General features: G+C 52.7%; 1 protein-coding gene across 1 annotated transcript in view; it reads left to right on the forward strand.

Moving 5' to 3' along the window:
* PREX1 (phosphatidylinositol-3,4,5-trisphosphate dependent Rac exchange factor 1) overlaps nt 1-22254 on the forward strand; it is a 176199-nt gene that overhangs the window by 115810 nt on the left and 38135 nt on the right. Inside the window, exons 11-15 of the mRNA XM_066387557.1 lie at nt 4716-4816; nt 6116-6219; nt 6413-6462; nt 8574-8649; nt 18662-18734. Coding sequence (XP_066243654.1) covers nt 4716-4816; nt 6116-6219; nt 6413-6462; nt 8574-8649; nt 18662-18734 — 404 coding nt within the window. The remainder of the gene's footprint in view (nt 1-4715; nt 4817-6115; nt 6220-6412; nt 6463-8573; nt 8650-18661; nt 18735-22254) is intronic.

The following is a 22254-nucleotide window of genomic DNA, read 5'->3' on the forward strand; positions in this document are numbered from 1 at the left end:
TAAAACTCTTCTCCCTGTTTGGCTTTGTTCTGCACCCAAGCCTGGGGCTCGTGATCTCCGCCTTCCCTTCCGGGGCTCGGCCCCGAGCCTGCTCCTCCAGGGGCACCCTGGTCCCCTCAGGTGGAAGGGACCAGCAGCCACAGAGACATAATTTCAGGTGCTGGCACATAGCCATTCCTTTGAGCCTCGTACAACACTGTGAGGCAGGTTACTGCCATTACCCCCATCTGAAGGGCGAGGAGACAGAGGCACAGAGAGGGAAAAGGTCCTGCACAGAGGCCCGATTTGGAGGCTGGGATTGGATTCCAGGACTCTGTCCACAGCACTCTGCTGCATTCTTCCATTTTTATCTATATTTGGCACATTTCATTTTTACTTGATAGTTACTTTATCCATCTCTGTCTCCACTACTAGACAAGGAACCCCATGAATACAAAAAAAGCGTTTGATTTATGTTTATAACCTATAATGGTTGGGCTTTGCGTCAGACTTGGACTCAAGTCCTGGATCTTCCACTTTCTACCTGTGTGGCTCTGGGCAAGTTTCTTAACTTCTCTGAGCCTAGTAAATGATCAGTTAGCACGAGAGAAGAGAATGTGCCTGATAGATTGTTGGAGGATGCAGTGAGAAAATGCACGTGACGTGCTCAGTACAGTGATAGAAATGGGTTCTGGGCTTAAGGAGTGGCCTGTTTTTGCCTGACTCACAGACAGCACTCACAGATGCCACATGACAAAAACTAAGGAATGAAATCTGTATATTACTGTGGAGGCACCATGGGAGGAACATGGCATTTGTCCGCTGGGATCCTCAGGTTAGCTGGGGAGATAGAATTGATTCTCCATTCATTCATCTCATTCATTCAGTGTTTACTTACTATGTGCCCATTGTGAACAGGACAAACGCAATCCCTGACTTCAAGGAGGTGACCAGCCGGTTGGGGAATCAGCAAATAGACAGGTAGACAAATACAAATGAAGACAAATAAAGCAGGGAATTCAGAGAGTTGACGATACTGTAAGGAAGTAAGTAGGTTGGTGTAAGGAGGCAAGGAAATGGGGTGCTATTTCAACTGGGTGGTCAGGAAGAGCCTCTCAGGGGAGGTGACATTTTAACCCTGGTCTGGATGACCAGCAAGAGTCAGCCATGAAAAGATCTGGGGAACAGCATACTGGCAGAGGGAACAGCAGGTGCGAAAGCTCCGAGGTGGAATGAGCCTTGACTGAGTTAACGGAGGGACAGTAAGAAGGTCAATGTGGCTGGAGGGAGCGAGTGGCAAAGGGGTGGGAGGCAATGCCACAGGGTTCACAGGGGCCGGATCAGGCAGGTAAGGGGTAAGAGGTTCAGGTTTTATTCCAGGTGCTCTGGGAGGTCATTGGAAGAATCTAAGCAGAAGAGGAGATGAGGGTGAGCCAGCATGCAGTCCCTGAAGGAGGCTGTCAGAGCTGTTAGAGCTCAGGACAAAGTGCGATGGTCTGTCTGGCAGGGGCAGTCAGGGAAGGCTTCCTGGAAGGAGAAGGCCTTTGCTTTCACCCTTGATAGAGGTCAGATGTTATTCAATTATTCACATCTGCCAGAACGGAAGCTCTGAGGTGGAAGAGGCCTAGCTGTCTAGGCTACCTGTGTGTACAGGTGCAGGGTATTAGCATATAATAGCTGATCAATAATGGTTTGTTGACCATTGCTGCAGATATTTTCTGGAAGCAGAGTTACGGGGATTAATATGCCTCCCCACCCCCAGTCTCTGCCCTCATGGAGCTCAAGGCCATGGAAGAGATAGGCCAGGAAAAGGGGTATTCTTGAAGGGGGTGATGAGTGGTATACGGGGCCTCAGCTTGGGGACTTTGCCAGGAAGACTACAAATATTTTATATATCGGTGTATCCCATGGCCAGCATTGGGCTTGGCACATAGTAGACCGAGTACATGTTACCAGGTGAATGATTCTGTGGAACAGCAAGGAAGGAGGGATGAAAGCTGGATACGTGTTAACTCTTAACTAGCCCCCCATGCTAGGCTACCTTCTTCCCTCTGTGTCCCCAGCCATGTCCTCCTGGAAGACTGGACTTGCTGCTGTTTGCAGCCCCCAGGGTTTGGAGGATTGCTAGTTGCCTAACCTCATTCCCTCAGGGCCATTGTGTGTTCTGATCCCCCTGCCTAGAACACCCTTCCCTGCACCCCAGTGGTGGCAAATGGTGCCCCACTGACCCAGTGCAGTTTGCAGATGTGTTTTCTATAGGCCACGTGGTGCTTTCAGGAAAACTTGGATTCAATATCTACATATACCAGTTGGGAGATTTCACAGGAAATGCGGGATTTCCGGCTTCTCTTGAAAAGCCATAAGATGCCTTAGTCTTCCCAGGCAGCCACGGGCAGCCACACTGAGGAGTGGCTCGCGTCTTCAGAAAAGAATTTTACGTGGTTTTGCAGGCTGGATCCCAGCTAAGATTTTATATGATTAGAAAGTTTACCTGTTAAATCCAGAAGGCCCCTGAGTGAACCGCTTGCCAGATGGGCCCTGGTGGGGCCCAGAGAGGGACAGTGGCTTGCCCAAATTTGCCCAGCAAGCTGTGAACCCTTGTTTACCCTCTAGAAAGGGCAAGACTGGGCCCAGGGCAGAAACATGGTCACAGTTGCTGTCCTCTGGTCTGTCGTCTCCTGTCGTGGTGTCTGCCTACCCTGACCGCAGGGCTGTGGGTCAGTGCCTGAGGTGGCTCCCAGCGGGACAGCGAGTGGGCAGCCGGACGCTGAGCCTCCAGCTTCCGAGAGAGTGGGCACCCAACATCTGTTCCCTTGTCTCAGCTACTGGCCACGTTCTCTCTCTTTCTGATTTTGGGACTTAGAGAATGGAACTGGGGGTGGGCAGGACCCAGGACAATCTCTTCCCTACCTGGGGTCCTGCTCCGCAAAATATTTATAGATCCATTTCTTCTGCGCCCCCCCTGGGCCTGCACCCGGGGGCTCTCTGAATGCCTCAGCACACACCACTACCTACACACAAGGCAGGTCTTTGCTCAGCAAACCCTGGAAAGCTAAAAATAGCCCTGCCCCCCTCTGGCCCTGTAATTGGAGGCGGGACAGCTGGTTTCGATAAGCAGGAGAGCTCTGTGCTCTGGCCAGCTGCCACCTGCTTTCATTGAACACAGATTGCTAGGCGGAAGCAGTCTCGTTCCCAGCTCTCCCTTTTCCTGCTGACTTCAAGTGGGTTGAGCTCAGCTCTGGGCCGGAGCACACTGCCAGGATCCAGGACCTGGGTTCTGACTGAGCCTCTACTCTTCCTGGGTAGTCTCGTTGGGCTTGCCTGCTTTCTCCCTGAGACCTTCCTCCTGGTTCCAGAATATCCCTTTTTGCTCGATGGTTCATCCCTTCGTCTGTTCAGTAAATGATTACTGAGTCCCCCTGTGCTTTAGACCATCCTCTAGGTTCTGGGGGTGGAGCCAGGCGGATGACAGCACGGAGATGCCATTCTGGTTGGGGGAGGTGGCTAATAGACGCATAAATGAACCTGCACACGGTACAACTGTAGACAGCTACTGGTGTAAAAAAGGAAGTAAAACCAAGAGATGTGATGGATTATGTGGGGATAAGGGGCCGCTTTTGATGAGGTGGTCAGGGAAGGCTTTTCTGAGGAGGTGACATATGAGCTGAGACCTGAAGGATGAAAAGGAAGGACGACCTGAAGAGCTGGGGAATAGTGTTTCCAGGCAGAGGGAACAGCAAGTGCAAAGGCCCTGAAGCAGGCAGGAATTTGGCATTTTTTTAAAGAAGGGAAGATGGTGGATGTGGCTAAAGCATAATAAGCGAAAGACATAGAGGGTGATATCAGTGAGGACGGGGCGGTTTCTGCAGGACCTTGTTCTCATGAAGGCAGAGTTGTTTGTTTCCCTGAGAGTAAGGGGAAGCCTGTTGGAGGTCTTTAAGTAGGAGACTGATGTGATTTGATTACCATTAACTCTCCTGACTCTTCACAGTTATCTTTCTGGATCCTGAGTTCTTCCTGCTTGTTTCTTCATTGCTTCTGTTCATCCATCTGTCCATCTATCCATCCATCCATCAGTCTGGCCACCCAACATCCATTCCTCCACCCATCTACCCAGTTATCTCTCCACTTACCTGCCCATCTATGCAGATTCCCCTCTAATCACCTGCTTACCAGTCTTTCCAAGCACCTGTCATTCATTTGTCAAGGCATCCATTTATCCACTCACCTTTCATTCATTTACCTGCCCACTCATGTGTCTGTCTAGCCATCTCCCAACCTCTCACTCTTCCATCCATCCATCATCCATCCATCCATCCATCCATCCATCCATCCATCCATCCACGTGCCTGTCTAGCCATTCTCCTATCCTCTCACTCTTCTTTCCTTCCAGCCATCCATCCGTCCATCCATCCATCCACCCATCCATCCACGTGCCTGTCTAGCCATCCTCCCATCCTCTCACTCTTCCTTCCTTCCAGCCATCCGTCTGTCCACCCTGAGGCAGGGCCTGGAGTTTGGTCATACCCACCTCTGCCTTTGATCATGGGGAGAAGCATGAGGCTTCAGTATAACCCCAGGGCGGTGGGCCCCCTAAGCTTTGCTTCCCTGAGGGAAGTTTTAGAAGTTTTAGCTATCACTCCCAGGAGTGGGTGAGGCCAGGCCAGCTTAGTGCTGATCCCTGGGGGTCTCAGGACAGGGGAGGTCCTCTTAACCGCATCTTATGTTCCTGGCAGTGAGTTTGTGGCCTGGCTCCTGGAAATTGGTGAAATCAGCAAGACTGAAGAAGGGGTCAACTTGGGCCAAGCCTTGTTGGAGAATGGTATCATCCACCATGGTGAGTGAGCTGGGCCCGGGTGGGCCACGGGGTAGGAATAGGTCAGACCCCAACAGTCCTGTTTTCTCTCACTCAGAGCTATTTCTGTACTTCTGCACAGTAGTCCTGTTCCCTGGGCACAGTGGGGTCCCAGGAATGTGGATGCCCTTATAAAACTGCTCACTGCCCTGGGGTATCTGCACGGTGGGGACATCTCAAAGAAGTGGGGGCAGGGGACTAGAATTTTCTGTCTGTTTCTTCAGAAAAGGGAAGAAACATTTGTTTCAAGTCTATTGAGTGCCTGTTTTGGGCCAGGCACTGCTGGTAGAGTGGTGAACAGTACAGAAGTAAACTCTTGTCCTCATGGGGCCCAGCTTCTAGTTTTAGGGAGGAGACAGTCAATAAGAAATAAAAATGAGTCTTCAGGTGGCAGTAAGTGTAGGGAGGGAGAGCAAGCAGGGAGTGGGGCTCGATTTTGAGTAGGTGAGTCGGGAAGGCCTCATGGAGAAGGTGAGGGTGGAACCAGCACCTGAGAGAGGGAGGGAGCGATGGGCCTTGGTGTTTCAGGCAGAGGGGCAAGCCAGTGTGAAGTCACCAGGCCAGGATGCCTGCTGCAGAGTGGGCAGGGGGAGTGCTCGATGAGGCCAGAGGGCACAGGGCCAAGGGGGCGTGGTCGGGGGTGGAGACCTTCTAAGGGGTTGTAGGGTCTTTGGCTTTACTCTGAGTGACATATGAAGCCCCTGCTGAGATTCGAGTAGAGGAAAGACCGGCCTAGACTCAGACTTGAACAGGTCCTTTTGGCCGCCGTGTGGAGAGTGGACAGTTGAGCCAAGGAGGCAGCTGTGGTATTCCAGGTGGGAGATGAAGGTGGCTTGGACCAAGTGGGAGTGTAGAGTCAGATTCTGAATGTTTTGAAGGAAGAGACTATAGGATTTGCTAATAGATCCAAAGTGGGGAGTGTGAGAGAGAAACGCCAAGGGCAGTGCAAGGCCGCCCTGTAGAGATGGTTCCAGAAACCCTGACAGTGTGGTCTCAGACCCGGCACACCCGTTCCCCACGCAGGCACTGGTGATTCAGCTCCAAACATGCTGGGCCCAGGGGGTCCCAACACAGGCTGGATCGGGGTGGGGGAGTATTTCTGGGTCTCTCATGTCCCAAGTTGCAGGTCTCAGCAGGGCCCCGCGTGTGGCGTGGGCAGGAGGCTCAGTGAAATTTCACTTGGCACAGAGTCTGGCCAAGCAGAGGGTGGGGATGGTGGGTGTGGGTCCAAAGGGGCTGAGGGGGCCTGTTCTGCTTCACCACCCCCCTGGGTCCCTCTAGTCTCTGACAAGCACCAGTTCAAGAACGAGCAGGTGATGTACCGCTTCCGCTACGACGATGGCACGTACAAGGCCCGGAGTGAGCTGGAGGACATCATGTCTAAGGTAGGGACCCCGTCCCCCTGGCCCCTCAGGCACCACAGAGCAGGCCTGCCCCAGGGCCTCTCCTCCTCCACTCGCCCCACCAGTCTCCTCCCCCTCCAGCTCTCCCCCGCCCGCCAGCTCTTTCCTGGGAGCCTGGATTCGGCAGCCCTGAGGATGTGGCCTGATCCCAGACCCCCCCCTTTCTTCCTTTCAGGGGGTGAGGCTGTACTGCCGTCTTCACAGCCTGTACAAGCCTGTGATCAAGTAAGTTCCTCTCTCCACGCCTTGGTTTCACCTCTGCTTCTCCTCAGCTCGGTGGCCTTGGGCTGATAAGTGCCCCGAGTCTCAGTCTGCGTCATCAGACGGGCCTGGTAATCAGACCTTCCCTGGAGGTTTGCTGTTAGGGTGAAGTGAGTTTTTTTGGGAAACACTGCAGCATGGTGGTGAGTTTGAATCTCAGCCTACTAGTTACCAGCTCTGTGACCTTGGGCAGAGTTACAGAACCTCCTGGTGCCTCAACCGTTCCCTCTGTGGAATGGGAATCATATAATGGGGTCCACCTCAGGGCCTTTGCACTTGTTCCTGCTGCCTGAAAATGCTCTTCCCTTATATACATGCATATTTACTTCCTGACTTCCTTCAAATGTCTCACAGGGGCCCTCCCTCACCACCTTTCTAAAGTATCACCGTTGGGTGTACAGTATCCTCCTTACTTTACTTTGGTTTTCTTCTTGAACTTTTCAGTATGTCAATATGGCATATGTCATAGTGTCAGTATGTCAGTTGACATATATTTATTTAGCTATCTGTGTACTGTATTTTTTTCCCACTGACTTGTAAACTCAGGAAGGACAGGGGAGCTTGCTCAATGTTGCGTCCCCAGACCCTTGAACAGGGTAGCGCTGTCCAGGAGAACTTTCCACACCGATAGAAACACTCCATATCTGTGCTGTTCAGTCCAGCCGTCTCCCATCCCATGTGGCTCTCAAACCCTTGAGACTGAGGAATGTGATTTTAAGTTTGATTTAATATTAAGTGATTGAAAAGTTGTCACATATTGGAGAATGCAGGGCTAGGGCAAAGTAGCACTTGGTGAATGTTGAATAAATGCTGAAAGGTAATGAATCTGTTTCTGCATCTGTGAAATGGGCATAAGAACAGCTCACACGCCTCTGGTTGTCACGAGGCTTCAGTTTGAGTGGCGCCTGGAACCCCTGGTCGTTGCTGTAGGAAAGCCAGCGGTTTGGTTGTCCTCTTCACCAGGCAGATTATGGCTGTGGACGAAGGGACAGAGAGGTTGGCCCAGTTCCTGTCCGGGTGCAGATTCCTCTGTCCCCTGTCCTGACAGCTCTTCTCCCCTCTCAGAGGAGCAGGGCCGAAGGGCCTTTGCTGGCCTTTGCTGGCCTCTCTGGCCTCGTTGGAGGTCAGGCCCTGGGAACCACTTTCATCCCCAGACCTGCCTCCGCCTCTTCAGCCCCTCCCCTGCTGTCCCTCCATCCCCCGGCCTGCCGGGCTCCCCAGCTCCTACACACCCAATAGAAACTCCCCAGCCGGACCTTAGCAGCCTCAGCATGGGCTGGCCACATGCACTCATCTTTGTTGGCTTCAGGGGCAGAGGAATTACTACGATTTGGTGGCAAGGTCAGCAGACCCCTTCGTACCGAGACTCGGCAGGAGTTTAGAGGCCACGTGGGTCAGAGCATTTGCCTCAGAGAACCAGGAGTGTCACAGACCCCTGCCCTGTGCAGTGTCCTGATTCCTCACTCTGGCCCTCGGAGAGGTGTGTCCACATTGGCGTAGTTTGTTACCTTTGAACATACCGCCTGTTAACCAAACAGAAAAGGAGAATGAATTGAGAGTTTTTCTCACTGCTCAGAGTTTATCAGCCTTTCACAGTCATGATGCTGTTGACATCGTGGGCTGGATAATTCTTTATTTGAGAGCTGTCTGGGCATTTGGAATGTTCAGCGGCATCCCTGGTCTCTACTTGAGATGCCAAAGTACCTCTGCCTCCTGCCAGGTCATAAGGGCCAAAAATGTCACCAGACACAGTCAGGTATTCCTGGGGGGCAGGGCAAAGTCACCCCTGCTTGAGAACCCCTGGGCTGGAGGGAGGAGCCTCAGAGCCATCTAGTCCTGTCCCTGGGAGAAGGGGGACCTGGGTTGGGACAGACGTACTCCAGGTCACACTGTGAGTGAGGTGTGGAATCCGGGTCATGACACTGTGCTGTCCCAGTCTCTCCCCCTGCTTCCACCCCAGGTCTAAAGACCCTGGAAACCGTTGGATCGGAGCACTAGAAGCAGGAGAGCTGGGTGTGCTCCCGCCTCCATGCTCCCCCATCCGCTCGCTCACAGTGTGTTCCTCGTCTCCGCAGGGACCGCGATTACCACCTGAAGATGTACAAGTCGGTGCTGCCAGCGAGCAAGCTGGTGGACTGGCTGTTGGCTCAGGTGAGAACGCCCTCCGAACTCGCGTGGCTCCCGACCAGCCGTCTCGCTGTGCCCAGGACTGAGGGGATCCCGGGATGTGGTTCTTGGAGGTCTTTTTCTTTTCTTTTTTTTTTAAATTTTTTAAAAATTTATTTATTTATTTATTCATTTTTAGAGAGGAGAGAGAGAGGGAGAGAGAGAGAGACAGAGAGGGAGAGAGAGGAGAGAGAGACAGAGAGAAGGGGGGAGGAGCTGGAAGCATCAACTCCCATATGTGCCTTGACCAGGCAAGCCCAGGGTTTTGAATCGGCGACCTCAGCATTTCCAGGTCGACGCTTTATCCACTGCGCCACCACAGGTCAGGCCGAGGTCTTTTTCTTTTTGAGTTTTTAATTATGTTTTAACATTGGGTAAAATACACATAACACTGTCCTGACTGTTTTTAAATGTACAGCTCAGTGGCTTTAGGTACATTCACAGTCCTGTGCAACCATCACCACCTTCTGTCTCGGAGCTCTTTTTGTCTTGCAGAACTGAAACTCTGCACCCGTTTAACACTCAGCCCCATCCCTCCCGCCCCCAGCCCCTGGCAACCACCATTCTGCTTTCTCTCTGAACTTGACTGCTCTGGGCACCCTGTGTACATGGAGTCCTACAGCGTGTGCCTTTCTGTGACCGGCTTACTTCACTCCGCATAATGTCTCAGGGGTCATCCATGTGGTAGCTCATGTCAGGATCTCCTTCCTCATTAAGACTGAATAATGTTCTGTTGCACAGCTGGACCACGTTTTATTTATCAGTTTATCAGTGGAGACTTGGGTTGCTGTCACCTTAAGGTTTTCCGTTTTAATTCTGGGATGGTGCTGGGCACTTTGGGACATTTGGTCTCCTCCTGGCATCACACTGAAGCCTCCGTGTGGAACCGGCCAAGTTGCTACTTTCCCATGAGGTCCCAGTGGGCAGGGGCTGGGCCGAGACTTGGAGAAGCTGTGCACCCGTGTTGCTGCAACTTCCGAAAGGTGTCTGTTCCAGCAAGGTGCCGAGGACACTCCTATCTGCTGCCGCTTGTCCTTCATGGCTCCTGTTCACGGGGCGCTTCTTCTGGGCCAGGCACTGGCTGGGCTTTGGGCATTATCTCATTGAGTCCTCCAAGTCATTTGCACCTGGGGAAACTGGGGCCCAGAGAGGCCAAGCACCTGGTCCAGGGTACGCAGTCTCAGAGTAGCAAAGCTGGTACTCGGACGGGCCTGTCTTACCCACCTGTGCCTCAGTTCTGCAGACTTTTCAGGGAGCCCGTAAGTATGTCCATTTGTCATCTGTAAAGAGAACGTATTGGCTGTAAAGATGAGGAGACAGCTGCAAAAATCAAAGTGGATACATGTTTAAACATTTCCAGCCTTATGTCAACCTTCATTGAGTGTTCGTAAAACCTCATTCCATTCAAAAACAGGTTGCTGGCTGGATTTTCTCTTGTTGCACACATTCCTGACAGTTGCCTAGAAATCATAGCGAATCTGGAAAGTCATTGTTTCTCAGCGTCAAATACCTGCAAAAGCAAGTTAAGAAAAATCCTTTAAAATACTTTACAGGTCCAAATACCCCCATATTCAGTGTAGGAGGTGGGTGCATTTTAATCTGTTTGCTATGATGTGGGACTCTGAGGTCTGGGAGGTTGTGAAACAACCCTGGATTTAAATTCAGATTTGTACATTTGGGAAACACAGCACATCGGACTGTGGTGCTACTCCACCCTCTCCTGAGGATCCCATGAAAGCAGCCCGGAGCATGTACTTTACTTACAGCCAGGCAGATCTGGGTTCAAGTCCTAGCTCTGCTGCTTCCTAGCTGAGTGATCTTGGACGAGCTACCTAACGTTTCTGTGCCTTAATTTCCACCCCTGTAAAATGAAGCTTAAAAAACCCCCATACCTTCTCCTTTAGGCTATTTTGAGGATTCAATGAACAAATCATTTAAAATGCTTCAAAGGGTGCCTGGCATAGAGTTAATGTAACTATTATTCTAATTCCTCATCTCCTGCATAAAGGACTCAAGAAGGCTCAAAATTATAGGCAGTAAGAAAGGCTGAAGAAATTGTGGGGGGATTCGGGGGAGCAGGAACAGTGAGACAAGAAAACAGACAGCTGGAGTGTGGGGAGGGCACAGAGGCCTCGTCCTGAATGTGCTGCAGTGACAGGTGGGGGGTGACTTTTGTGGCTCAGGTTCTTTGGTCGAAGCCCAGACATGCCTGGGTCAGGGCTCTCTCGTGTGGTGCTTCTCACACCTCGGACCTTTCTGTGGCCTCGTGTTTCCGAAGCTCCATCAGTGCTCACGACTGCCTGTTGGCTTTAAAGCCCGATGTGGACTTAGCCCTTGGTGGTGACTACTCCCAGGCATGAGCTGAGGGTGGGGTGGGTCACCGAGGTGGCGAGAAGTTAGTGGATCTGAGACTGATTTGGAGATGGAAGGCACAGGATGCATTGCTGGGGGTGGGGTGGGACTCAAGGACAAGTCCTGGTGTTTTGGCGCGATGGGCGGCCGAAAGTACCATTGACAGCGATGGGAAGATGGCTGGAAACCCTGGTGCCGTGGGCATGGGAAGGCACTGTCTTTGGGGGCCCACTGGGCTTTCCAGTGGGTGGGTGGTGGAGGGCAGACTGTATACACCTGGTGCTTAAGTGACACCCGCACTGCAGACGTTCTGGTCCTCGTCAGCCCCTGGGTGATGTGTGAAAGGGGAGTTAGAGGAGGGTGGAGAGAAAACCAACAGGGGGGCTCACAAGCTCATCCTCTTTCTTCTTGGAGCTCCGACTGTGCCAGGCACCGTCTTAGGTTCTGGGGACACAGCGGTGAACAAGACAACGTCCCTGCCCACGTGCATCATGAACTCTGGTGAAGGGTAGGGGAGACATTGAATAAACAAGAGAAAGAAGGGAAATATACAATACATCAGCTGGTGCTAGGTGCCAGCATGGGGGTGGGCACAGAGCATGTGGGAGCTGTTGGGGGACTTACCCTTCATATGGGTGGGTGGGGCGGCTTGCCCAGGGGGTCAGAGAAGGATTATTGAGTAAGGGATATTGAGTAGGGACATGTACCTTCTCAATGAACAGAGACCTGAGGGAGGAGGGGAGCAAACCAGGGGGACGTTCAGGGATGGACCCTTCTCTAAGGGACAGCAACTCAGAGGCTCAGTTTGGGTGAGCTTGGTGTGTCTGAGAGCGGTGAAGAGGTGGGTATAGCTGGAGTGGCTACTTCAGGACTCCCGGCAGGGGATCACGGTGCCGGGGAACTGGGTGGCCACGGGGAAGGCGGGAGAAGTAGTCAGATCCTGGGGTTTTTTTTTGAAGGTAGATCTAACAGAGTTTGCCGATAGAGGGACGGGGTGTGGGAGGTGACAGATAGAGAGGAGTCTAAAATAACTCCAGGGTCCTTGGCTGAACTGGGAAGGCTCAGAGCTGCACCCTGGAGCGCTCCAGCGAGGAGGAGGCATCAGCAGCTGGCCAGAGTTGGCTTCTCTGTGGCGATGGGTGTTGGGCATGGCGGGGGCCTGCTCGTGGTCAGTGCTGTCCGAGAAGCTCTGCCTGAGTCATGGTTGTTGGTTCTGAGGACAGTCCTCCCTGCCCCCACCCCCTGCTGAGCATCCTGTTGCAAGTAGAGGCAGAGGGAGGATCGAATGAAGGATGCAGCTGACCACGACATGTGCCTGTCCACTCCAGCAGACCTCCGTGGCTTGGCCTGATCTGGGGACACAGGGAAGCTAATTGGAGCCAGTGCAGGAGGAGTATAACTTTCAAGAGATTAACCAAAAGTCAGCTGGCATCGGGCCCTGGGTCAGGAAAAGGGGGCAGGGTGTGTGTGTGTGTGTGTTTCTCTCTCTGATGTCAATGTGACCTTGAAGACTGGTGACAGCAAGTCTTCCCAACCTTGCCCCTCAGCAGGAAAGTCAAGAAAACATATAATTATGTAGTTCAGGAGGATTTTTTTTTTTTTGCTTTGAACACATCTTCATTTCTGACTTCTAGGTCATTCTGCTCCTTAAACAAAATGTTCATTGAAAGTCGCTGAGAGCTAGAGGTGCTTTGGGCTGCACATAGCAGAGCACCTGACTTATACATAAGGACATTCCCCCCCCCCACACACACACATAACTAGGCATCCACACTTCATGCTCTTAGAACTCAACAATGCCATTTACACCCAGGCTCTTTCCATCTTTCTCTGCCATCTTCTTGCCGATTGCTTCAGGGTCATAAGACGGCTGCCACCGCTCCAGCCATCACATGTGTGCAGACCTAGAGACCAGGCAGGCAGCAGGGGCAGTTGGGGAGGGCTTTCTCATCTTGTTTAGTTAGGGAGGAAATGTCGCAGTGCCCTCCACTTCCTGGTGGTCTTCCTCTTAGGGTCTCATGGGCCATGTGGGTCCCACATGTACCCCTAAACCACTCCCTGGGAAAGAGAAGCGGGGATTGCTGAGAGTGGCTTGGAATTCTTCAGAATTTATCCCTTGATCCTGGGAGAAGGCCTCCCTACCCACTGCTTGGACAAATCAGCTCTTTTAACTCTGAGGATAAGGAGGGTATTAGCCCTTCAATAGACAAGCTATGCCTTGTATCTGTTCTGATATCCTCTGTTACTTCATTTAATCCCGAGAACAACCTGAGGGAAAGTTACTCCCATTTTACTGATGAGGAAACTGAGGCTCAGGTTATATAACTTGCCTCAGGACACACAGAAATGGGGTACTCCTATGAGTTTTGGGGGGTTATGATGCCTTTGTAGTAAATAATGGTACTAATAATGGTAATAATAGTGCTTATTATAGATATTAATAATAATATCTCTATTAATGTAGCTGATACTGTGGAGTCTGAGCAGGGAGCATCACTCGGGGTGGCAGAGGCCTTAGAAAATTAAGAGCAGCCTGACCTGTGGTGGCGCAGTGGATAAAGCGTCGACCTGGAATGCTGAGGTCGCCGGTTCAAAACCCTGGGCTTGCCTGGTCAAGGCACATATGGGAGTTGAAGCTTCCAGCTCCTCCCCCTGTTCTCTCTCTCGCTCGCTCTCTAATAAAAAAATGAATAAAATCTGAAAAAAAAAAAAATGGTTAACTTAAAAAAAAAAGAAAGAAATAATAAGAGCAAATCAGGAAATAAAAAATACAAATGAGGAAATGCAACTCCGAGAGGGTAAGGAGTTGCCCGTGGCCATAGGCCACACAGGATCTAAACCTGGGGAACCCGGCTCCAGAGCTCATGCTCCGGCCTCTCTGCGTGGGGGTTTGTGGTCTGTCTGTGCAGCCTGGGTTCCAGGACACCTCGGGCGGTGGCCGTCAAGTGGAGGGCAGGGAGTCAGGTCACTGGGCTGCGGCAGAGAGAGCAGGGACAGGCCAGGAGCTAGGTGTGGGAGGGCACGAATCTGCTAGCTCTTGTGCTGGCTCAACAGAAATGTGCCCGAGTGCCCGCCGCACCGACCCCCACCCCCAGGCAGATGGCAGGTGCTGACGGTGAGGTTTTTGGTACAGGGGGCCAGGGGCCGGGGCGGGAGCAGGCAAAGGGCCCGGCTGGCGTCTGGAAGTAGTGGCTGAGGAAACGGGATCAACGGGCAGGACAGACACGCTGGCTGCGACCCTGGGTAACTAACCTCTTGGAGCCTCAGTTTCCGTATCTGTAATGTGTGGTCGGGGAAGGGTCCAGCTCTGAAAGGATTCCATTTTCACAGCATAATCTTGGGCAAGTGCCAAGCCTGTCTGTACCTCAATTTCTTCATTTATCAAATGGGGTTAATAAGAGTGATTGCTTCTGGGTTGACCGTTGAGACCCAGTGGGATTGTGCAGCGCTTGGCAAGTGATAGGTAGTGAGAGGCATCCTCGGGCATTGTCACGGGTTTCAGAACTTGGGCAGAGGGGCCTTCTGAGGCCCTCTGTAATTTCCCCCACTGTGCTCCCTCACCAGCCCTGCTTTGCCTCCGTCCTAGGTTTTCCTCCCTGCTGAGAAATAACTCAGCAAGAATAACTAACACTTACCAAATGCCCCTGCACGCCAGACACTGGGCCAGGAGTCTGGCACGGAACGTGCCATTTAGTCCTCGCAGGACTCTCTGAGGGTGGACACAATTATTGCCCCATTTCAGAGATGCAGAAACAGAGGCAGATAGAGGTGAGTTCAGGATCAGTTTCCAGACTGGGTTTTCCCTTTATGCATCCAATAATTCATTCATCAGACATTGTTTGTGCCCCACTAAGCGGTAGAGACTGTGCTTCACAGCGGGGAGGTGGGGTACACGTGGCAGACACTGTCACTGGAGCTGACATTTTAGTGGGAGACAGACCTTAAACCAGCTTTATTTATTAGGGGGAGCCCGGGCACAGGGAGCATTGGGCTGATTCTCCCTGAGAGCAGTGCCCCGACAGGATGAGTTCATCTCTGGTTGTGGAAAGCATAGTACAGATGTTATACAGGGGAATGAGAGAGCATAACTGGATGAGTATTTGTCGGGAGGATGTGTGGTGGAGGGGGTGGGGGACAACTTTAGGGGAGTTAGGGAAAGACTCACTTGGAAGAGGTGACATAAGCACTGAGACCTGAAAAGTCAGGACAGGGCATTCCAGTGGGAGGAAAGAGCAAGTGCAAAGGCCCTGAGGTGGGGTCATGTATGGAAGGAGCAGCAAGGAGACCGGTATGACTGGAGCTTCCATTGGCGTGGGGGGTGAGTGGGCAGGTAGGGGAGAGCATGGAGGAAGTGTGGTGGTGTGTGTGCCCGTGCCTTTCTCCGGGGTGGGTGGGTGGGATAAAAATGATGCCTTGGTGACTTGTGGTTTCCCCACAGCTGATGGGATGTGGGGTAGGGACTTACTTTTCAGGTGACGGATGTATTCAGGGTCAATAATTTCATGTTAACTTGAGAATCCAGCTGCTATTCTAATTTTAGGAGCCTCCCTGTGGGTCACCCCAAGGCCCTTTGGGGAGAAGGGGAGCAAGGGAGCAGGGATGGGCTGGGAACCCAGACTGAGTGCCTCAGAAAGCCAGGTGGGCTCCAGACGGCTGTCCAGGCCTCCCGGGCTGCAGAGTTGGGCCTGCTGGACACCTGGGCCCCGGCTGTGCCTCCCCCACTGGCCCGTCACGGCTGGGGGTGGGGGCGACTGCTCTGGATGCCGCCTCTCTCATGGACGGTGGCCTGCCCTGGCAGGGCACCGAGTCCGCCAGCTCTCCAGCCGCTGGCCTGGGGTCCCACAGGAGAGAGCTATCTTATTCTAGTTAGCCGGGTCAGCCAGGGCAGTGAAGTACCGAGGCCAGCGGTTCCCCCAGGCCCTCTGCTCTGTGTCTGTGTCCCAGTCCTGGCAGACTGAGTCCTGCAGTCATTGGCCTTCCGTTCTCCTGTAGCTGGGAAATTCCCTCCCTGGCCCCTCCGAAGCTCAAGCAGGCTAGGGCAGTTGAGGCCTCTTGCTGGCTGGGTCTGGCCAATGCTTCTTGGAACTTCTCTCACTTTGGGAGTTGTTTAAATGAGAGGCTGTCTGAACATAGTTGAAGTTCAATGACTCAGCTGCAAGTGCCTGCATGATTTGGCCCCTGCTGACACCTTCAGTTAATCAACACATTTATTGAGCACGTACTATATGCCAGCCCCTTGGGATTCAGCAGGGAACACAGCCTTATGGAGCTGCGCTGCTCGCTCACCATCTTTGTCAGCCATGCCGTCTTCTGGGCTCCAAGCTTTGTCCCACTGCTAGACTTTTGTCCTTGTTATGTCCTCTGCCTGTCCAGTCTCCCCCCACCCTGCTGGGTCCCCCACAGGCACTTGCGCGCGCGTGTGCGTACACACACACACACACACACACACACACACACACAACTCATACACTTTGCCTGAATACTGATACTCTTTGGGTTGTAAGAAACAGAGTCTGGCTGACCTAAGGAATGAAGAAGGTAGTAGGATGGTGTATTGGAAGGCTGTGGAGCACCCAGGAGCCAGGCCTTAGGAAGACTGGCATCAGGGAACTCCCAGCTTCGCGGGAGCCGGGGCTGAGGGGCGCTGTGTTCAGGACGCTGCCCTCTGGGAGAATCATCACCTGCTGTTCCTGGTCCTTGGGTCCCTGCACTCCGGGTCGTGTTCCTGGGGCACGCAGCATCGCAATGGCCTCGCATGGGTCACGTGCCCTCAACTTGGTCTGGGGGGTGGTAGCAAACCTTGAGGGGCTGTCTCATCAAGATGCCATTCCACGTGGGAGAGTTGGCCCCCAAAGTTGGGCCCCGCGCACTGGCCACGCCTGGTTATTCTTCAGTTTTGGGTTGGATGTCAGTTTTTTTCGGGGAAGCCTGATTTAACTGTACCAGTTAAGAGTGTGGTCAGTTGCAGGGACGAGACAGAAAACCCAATTAAGCAGTGGCTTCAGCAGATAATTGTGCCACATAACAGTCAGGCCGTATCAGGAACCTTCCGTCTTCCACTTTGTCATCCTCAGCAGGTCTGCCACCTCGGTCACGAGATAACTCCACAGCCCCACACGTTACTTCCTCCTGTGACTCTGTCCAGGGAGGAGGGGTTTCCCAGAATGCCCTATAGGTTTCCCAGATGTCTCGCTGGCTAAAGCTAGGTCAGTTAGGAATTATTTCTTTAAGATATTAACATCCTCCCCCCCTCCTACTTATTGATTTTAAAGAGGGAGAAGAAGGAAGAGAGAGAAAGAGAGGAGACATTCATTTGTTATTCCACTTATGTATGCACTCGTTAGTTGGTTCTTGTTCGTGCCCCGACTGGGGATCGCACCTGCTACCTTGATGTGTCAGGCTGATGCTCTAACTAACTGAGCTACCTGGCTACCTGGACAGGGCAATTAAGAATTGAACTTGATTTCAATCAGAGATTCAACTTCAGAGTCTGAAAGAAATTAGGGGTTTATTTTTCTGTGGTATGAAAGAAAACTAGGGGTTGGTAGTTCATAGCTGCTAGGGCAGGGGTCCCCAGACTTTTTTACACAGGGGGTCAGTTCACTGTCCCTCAGACCGTTGGAGGGCCGGACTATAAAAATAAAACTATGAACAAACCCCTATGCACACTGCACATATCTTATTTTAAAGTAAAAAAAACAAAACGGGAATAAATACAATATTTAAAATAAAGAACAAGTAAATTTAAATCAACAAACTGACTAGTATTTCAATGGGAACTATGGGCCTGCTTTTGGCTAATGAGATGGTCAATGTCTGGTTCCATATTTGTCACTGCTAGCCATAACAAGTGATATGACGTGCTTCCGGAGCCGTGATGCATGCGTCCCGTGTTACCAGTAGTAGTTCTGTACATGAGCGACACTGCGCTTTGCAATGCTGCCATATACAGTACTCTCACTGACCACCAATGAAAGAGGTGTCCCTTCCGGAAGTGCAGCAGGGGCCAGATAAATGGCCTCAGGGGGTCGCATGCGGCCTGCGGGCCATAGTTTGGGGACCCCTGTGCTAGGTTGTCCTCGTGATATCTTTGGAGACCACACTTGTTCTGTTGTACCATCCTGAAATGTGTTTCTGTCCTCGAGGTCACATTGTGCTCTAGAATGACTGCAGCAGCTCCAGCCATCACATCTTTGTTCCAGGCAGGAGAAGAGAAAAGAAGGACCAGGGACAGAGGGGGTTTTGCCAGAGTTCCCTACCAGTGATTTCTTCTCATGTCTCATTGACCATTTTTAGCTGCAAGGGAGGCTGGGACTGTGGTTTTCTAGAGAGATGCATCGCTGTCCCCAACAGTGAGGATTTCAGTACTGTAGAATCCAGAAAGGGTTGTTTCTAGGCAGCCAACAGTTTCTGCTACTTAAAATCTCCATTTCTCTTTTGTGGTGTTTTTTACACAGCATTTAGGGTTTCTATTGCAAATGCAATAAAATCATATTCCTGTTTAAATAACATTAATAACAATCACAAAACATGTTTCAGGGGTACCTTCTGGAGGCTCCATGCTAGGGGTGGTGGGCTCTTCTCCGGCCTCACGCAGTCCCCCGGGTGCCAGTCCGCCTAACGCCCTCTCCTTGTTCCGTTCCAGGGTGATTGCCAGACGCGGGAGGAGGCAGTGGCGCTTGGCGTGGGCCTGTGTAACAATGGCTTCATGCACCACGGTAATCCATCCCTTCCCCTCCGCCCAGCCTCCATCAGTCCTGGAATAGCAGAGCCTGCATTGACCCTCTTCCCTGGTGCATTTCATGGGGAGGGGAAACTGAGGCACAGAGAAAGCATATGTTAGGCTGGAGGCTGCCCAACATGCCCATGGGTCAGCCCAGGCTAGATGCTGGGTCTATAGGCCTTTGGACCACTGGGGTTTGCGGCAGCTCTTGAATTTCCCCTTCTCTTCCCATTTTTTTTTAAAAGATGTTATTTATTGATTTTACAGAGAGAGGAATGAGAAGTATCAACTCATAGCTGCTTCACTTTAGTTCATCGATCGTTTGTTGTATATGCCTTCACCGGGCAAGCCCAGGGAGGGTTTTGAACAGGCGACCTCAGTCTTTCAGGTTGATTCTCTATCCACCACACCACCACAGGCCAGGCTCCCCCATTGTTCACTGACTAAGAGATCACTTCCAGCATCTAGTGGGGACCAGATGACTGGTCAAGCTTGGCTGAATTCGAGGTCAAATCCATGGGCTTCCTGTGTTCTTCTTTCTGGGTGGGACATGGCCATCCAGGGTGGGCATTGAGGCCCAGGTTTCCACGGGGAGGAGCGGAGAGGGATCTGTGTGGACAGAGGACAGGCTGGTTACGAGCGTGAGAGGAAGGCAGGGCTCTTCCTGGGACGTTTGTGCCACTGTTCCCAGCCTCACCCCTCAGAGGAGTCGCTCTTCCTGGAGCGGAGGTGGGGGGTGACATGTGAGAGGGGCAGAGAGGGGGACTGTCCTGAGATGATTCTGGGTGGGAAGCTGGGGAGGAGGGAGAAAATGGTTCCGTTGATACTACTTTACGTTAAAACAGAAGTCAGTGTGCTGTGTGGCTGGCCTCTTTGCCGTGTGTTACTTTAACCCACGTAAGGGTCATTTGATGTTGGCATTAATATTATCCCCGTTTGTAAATGAGAAAATAGAAGCCCAGACAGTTAAGAAACTTGCTCAAGGTCACATGGCAAGTAAGAGCCAGGATTTGAACTCGGCAGTGTGGATGACAGGCACACACTCAACCACTGAGCTCTGTGGCCTTCCCTAGCTGGTCCCGGGGGAGCCCCAAGTGTCCTACCCTTTCAGTAGGACAGGCAGACGTTAACTCCACTAAGAGGCTTTCTCCTGCTTCTACAATAGTCTTCAGGGCCTGGGCACTTGCGTGGCCCTCACCTGGGGTGCCATTCCCTGCCTGCTTCACCCGCACTTGTTCATTCAGCATTCCCGCTCAGTTCCTGCCAGCCCAGAGGGCGTCCCCGAACACCCCGGCTGAGGTAGCTCCTTCTTCGCTCTCCGTTCCTGGCTCAGGCTTGCGGAGCAGGTTGACTGTTAGGCTGACTCCATGATTCCCTCTGTCTCCATTCACTTGTGGGGTGGGTGCCTTCTGCACATAGGCACCATGCTAGGTTCTGGGGACAGCGCAGTGAACAGGACAGACAAAAGTCCCTGCCTCGGGAGCTCACAGTCTTACGTGTGCCTGTGCGTGCACATGCGCGTGCGTGTGTGTGTGTGTGTGTGTGTGTGTGTGTGTGTGTGTGTGAGAGAGAGAGAGAGAGAGAGAGAGAAAGGATCAATAACGACGACTGAGAAGGACATCTTCTGGAATATTATGAGCATGTGAGGAGGACATTGGCTTTTGCTTCAGTGAGGTGCAAATCGTGGGACGGATCAGAGCAGAGGAGGGACATGCCCGACTTAGGTTGGCACAGGACCCCTCTGGCTGCCCCTGGAGAAAGTCTGTGAGGCTGAGGGCTGAAGTAGGGCGGCCCGTGAGGGGTGGCTGCGACAGTCCAGGGAAGGCCGATGTGGCGTGGACCCAGGTAGTGGCACAGAGGGGAAGGGGTGAGGCACGGGACCGCCTTTTGGCCATTCCTTCTTCTGGCCTCTGCTTTGTGCTCTAATTTAGAGGTCAGCAAACTCTCTATGCAAGGGGCCAGACGGTAAATGGTTTAGGCTTTTCAGGCCACACAGTCTGTGTCACAGCTCAGCTCTGCCATTGTAGCATGAAAGAAGCTACAGGCAGTTCATACACAAATGCACGTAGCTGCGAGCCTGTCAAGCTTTACATAGAAAAATAGGCCGTGGGCCATGGTTTTCCACCCTCGGTGTGGCTGCTGGGCTTGTTGTCCCTTCAGCAGACTGAGAGGTGTGCCAGTCACAGGAGGTCACTTGGGTCCATCCTCTGCTTTATAGCTGACTCCCGAGAATCCCATACCCCTGTCTGGGCCTCAGTTTCCCCATCTTTCTTCTGGAGGCCTTGCTGTCCCTTCCCCTCTGAGCTCAGCAGGCCCAGGGCTTTGGGGTGAGGACTCACTCCCCAGCTGCCCGTTTCTCCGGCTGAGACGGGCAGGGTGGGCCCAGCCGGGGCAGCCTCGGTCACTCCCGTTCATTGGCCCCGTCTCACCAACGTCCCTCATTCCCAGAAGCTGCTGTGTTCCCCGTGGGGCCCTCTGACAGCTCTGTCCCTCCTGCCAATCAGCTGGGCAGAACCTCTCATTTGTGGGTGAGAGTAATTAGGGGTTCACCTCAGCTGCTATTCCGGGAAGGCTGCTGGCTGAGGACATTCAGGGTGGTGGGAGGGTGACTCCCAGGCAATGCCAGCTTCTCTCAAGGCCCCTCAGGGAGAGAAATTGCAGGGCGTGGCCCCCACCCCCCTGTTCCCTGCCACGAACTCAAAAACAGGCTAAAATAGGAAAGGGCAAATCCTAGGTTTGTGGCTGCCGCAAAATGCAGGTTAGAGTGCGGGGGGGGGGTTGGCCTGCTGGCGTCTCAAGGCCTCTGACCTGAACTCGCAGGGCCTTGAGGTGTCCTCAGGGGGGGGACCCAAGAGGCTGGTGGTCCAGCCCTCTCACTTTAGGCACACAAAGGGAAACTGAGGCTCGCCATTTAATCCTCACAGCCACACGGGGAAGCTGGTGCCGTTGTGATCCCCATAGAAGAAGACACTGAGGCTCAGAGAGGCTAAAAGGGCATGAAGTCGGGAAGGGGCTGAGCGGGGATTTGAACCCGGATCAGTGCTCATCTCACAAAGCCTGGCCAGCGGCTTCCGCTAAAAGATGGGAGTGGTGGGGCCTCACCTTGCCGAGCTCCCAGACTCGGCTCCAGCTGTTTCCCCAAACATTGCAGCAGAGACACAACCCGGTGCTGCTGCTTCCCATGTGGACAGGGGCGGCAGAGCCAGCCGGCCCCCTGCGGCCTGGCTCCCGAGCTCCGGGGAGAGCAGTAATTTGTGTGTCTGTTCTCTCCAGAGGTAAGACGGGTGGCCTGAGAAAGACGCTCACAAACAAACTGGAGGAAGGAAGACAAAGGGAGTGCCACCTGCCACTTCTGTTTAGTTACCAAATCAGCAGGCAGCCTCTGTCTTCAGGGGTGGCGGGGACATTGTGAAGCGAGGGCAGCTGGTGTTCCCTGTCTGAGGGCCCACCGACTTCCTGCAGCAGCCTTGACCAACCTGAGCCCTGATTTCCCCCCTTAATGTAATTTGTCTTTG

Source organism: Saccopteryx leptura, chromosome 5 (assembly GCF_036850995.1).
Source record: "Saccopteryx leptura isolate mSacLep1 chromosome 5, mSacLep1_pri_phased_curated, whole genome shotgun sequence".
Taxonomy (NCBI): Eukaryota; Metazoa; Chordata; class Mammalia; order Chiroptera; family Emballonuridae; genus Saccopteryx; species Saccopteryx leptura.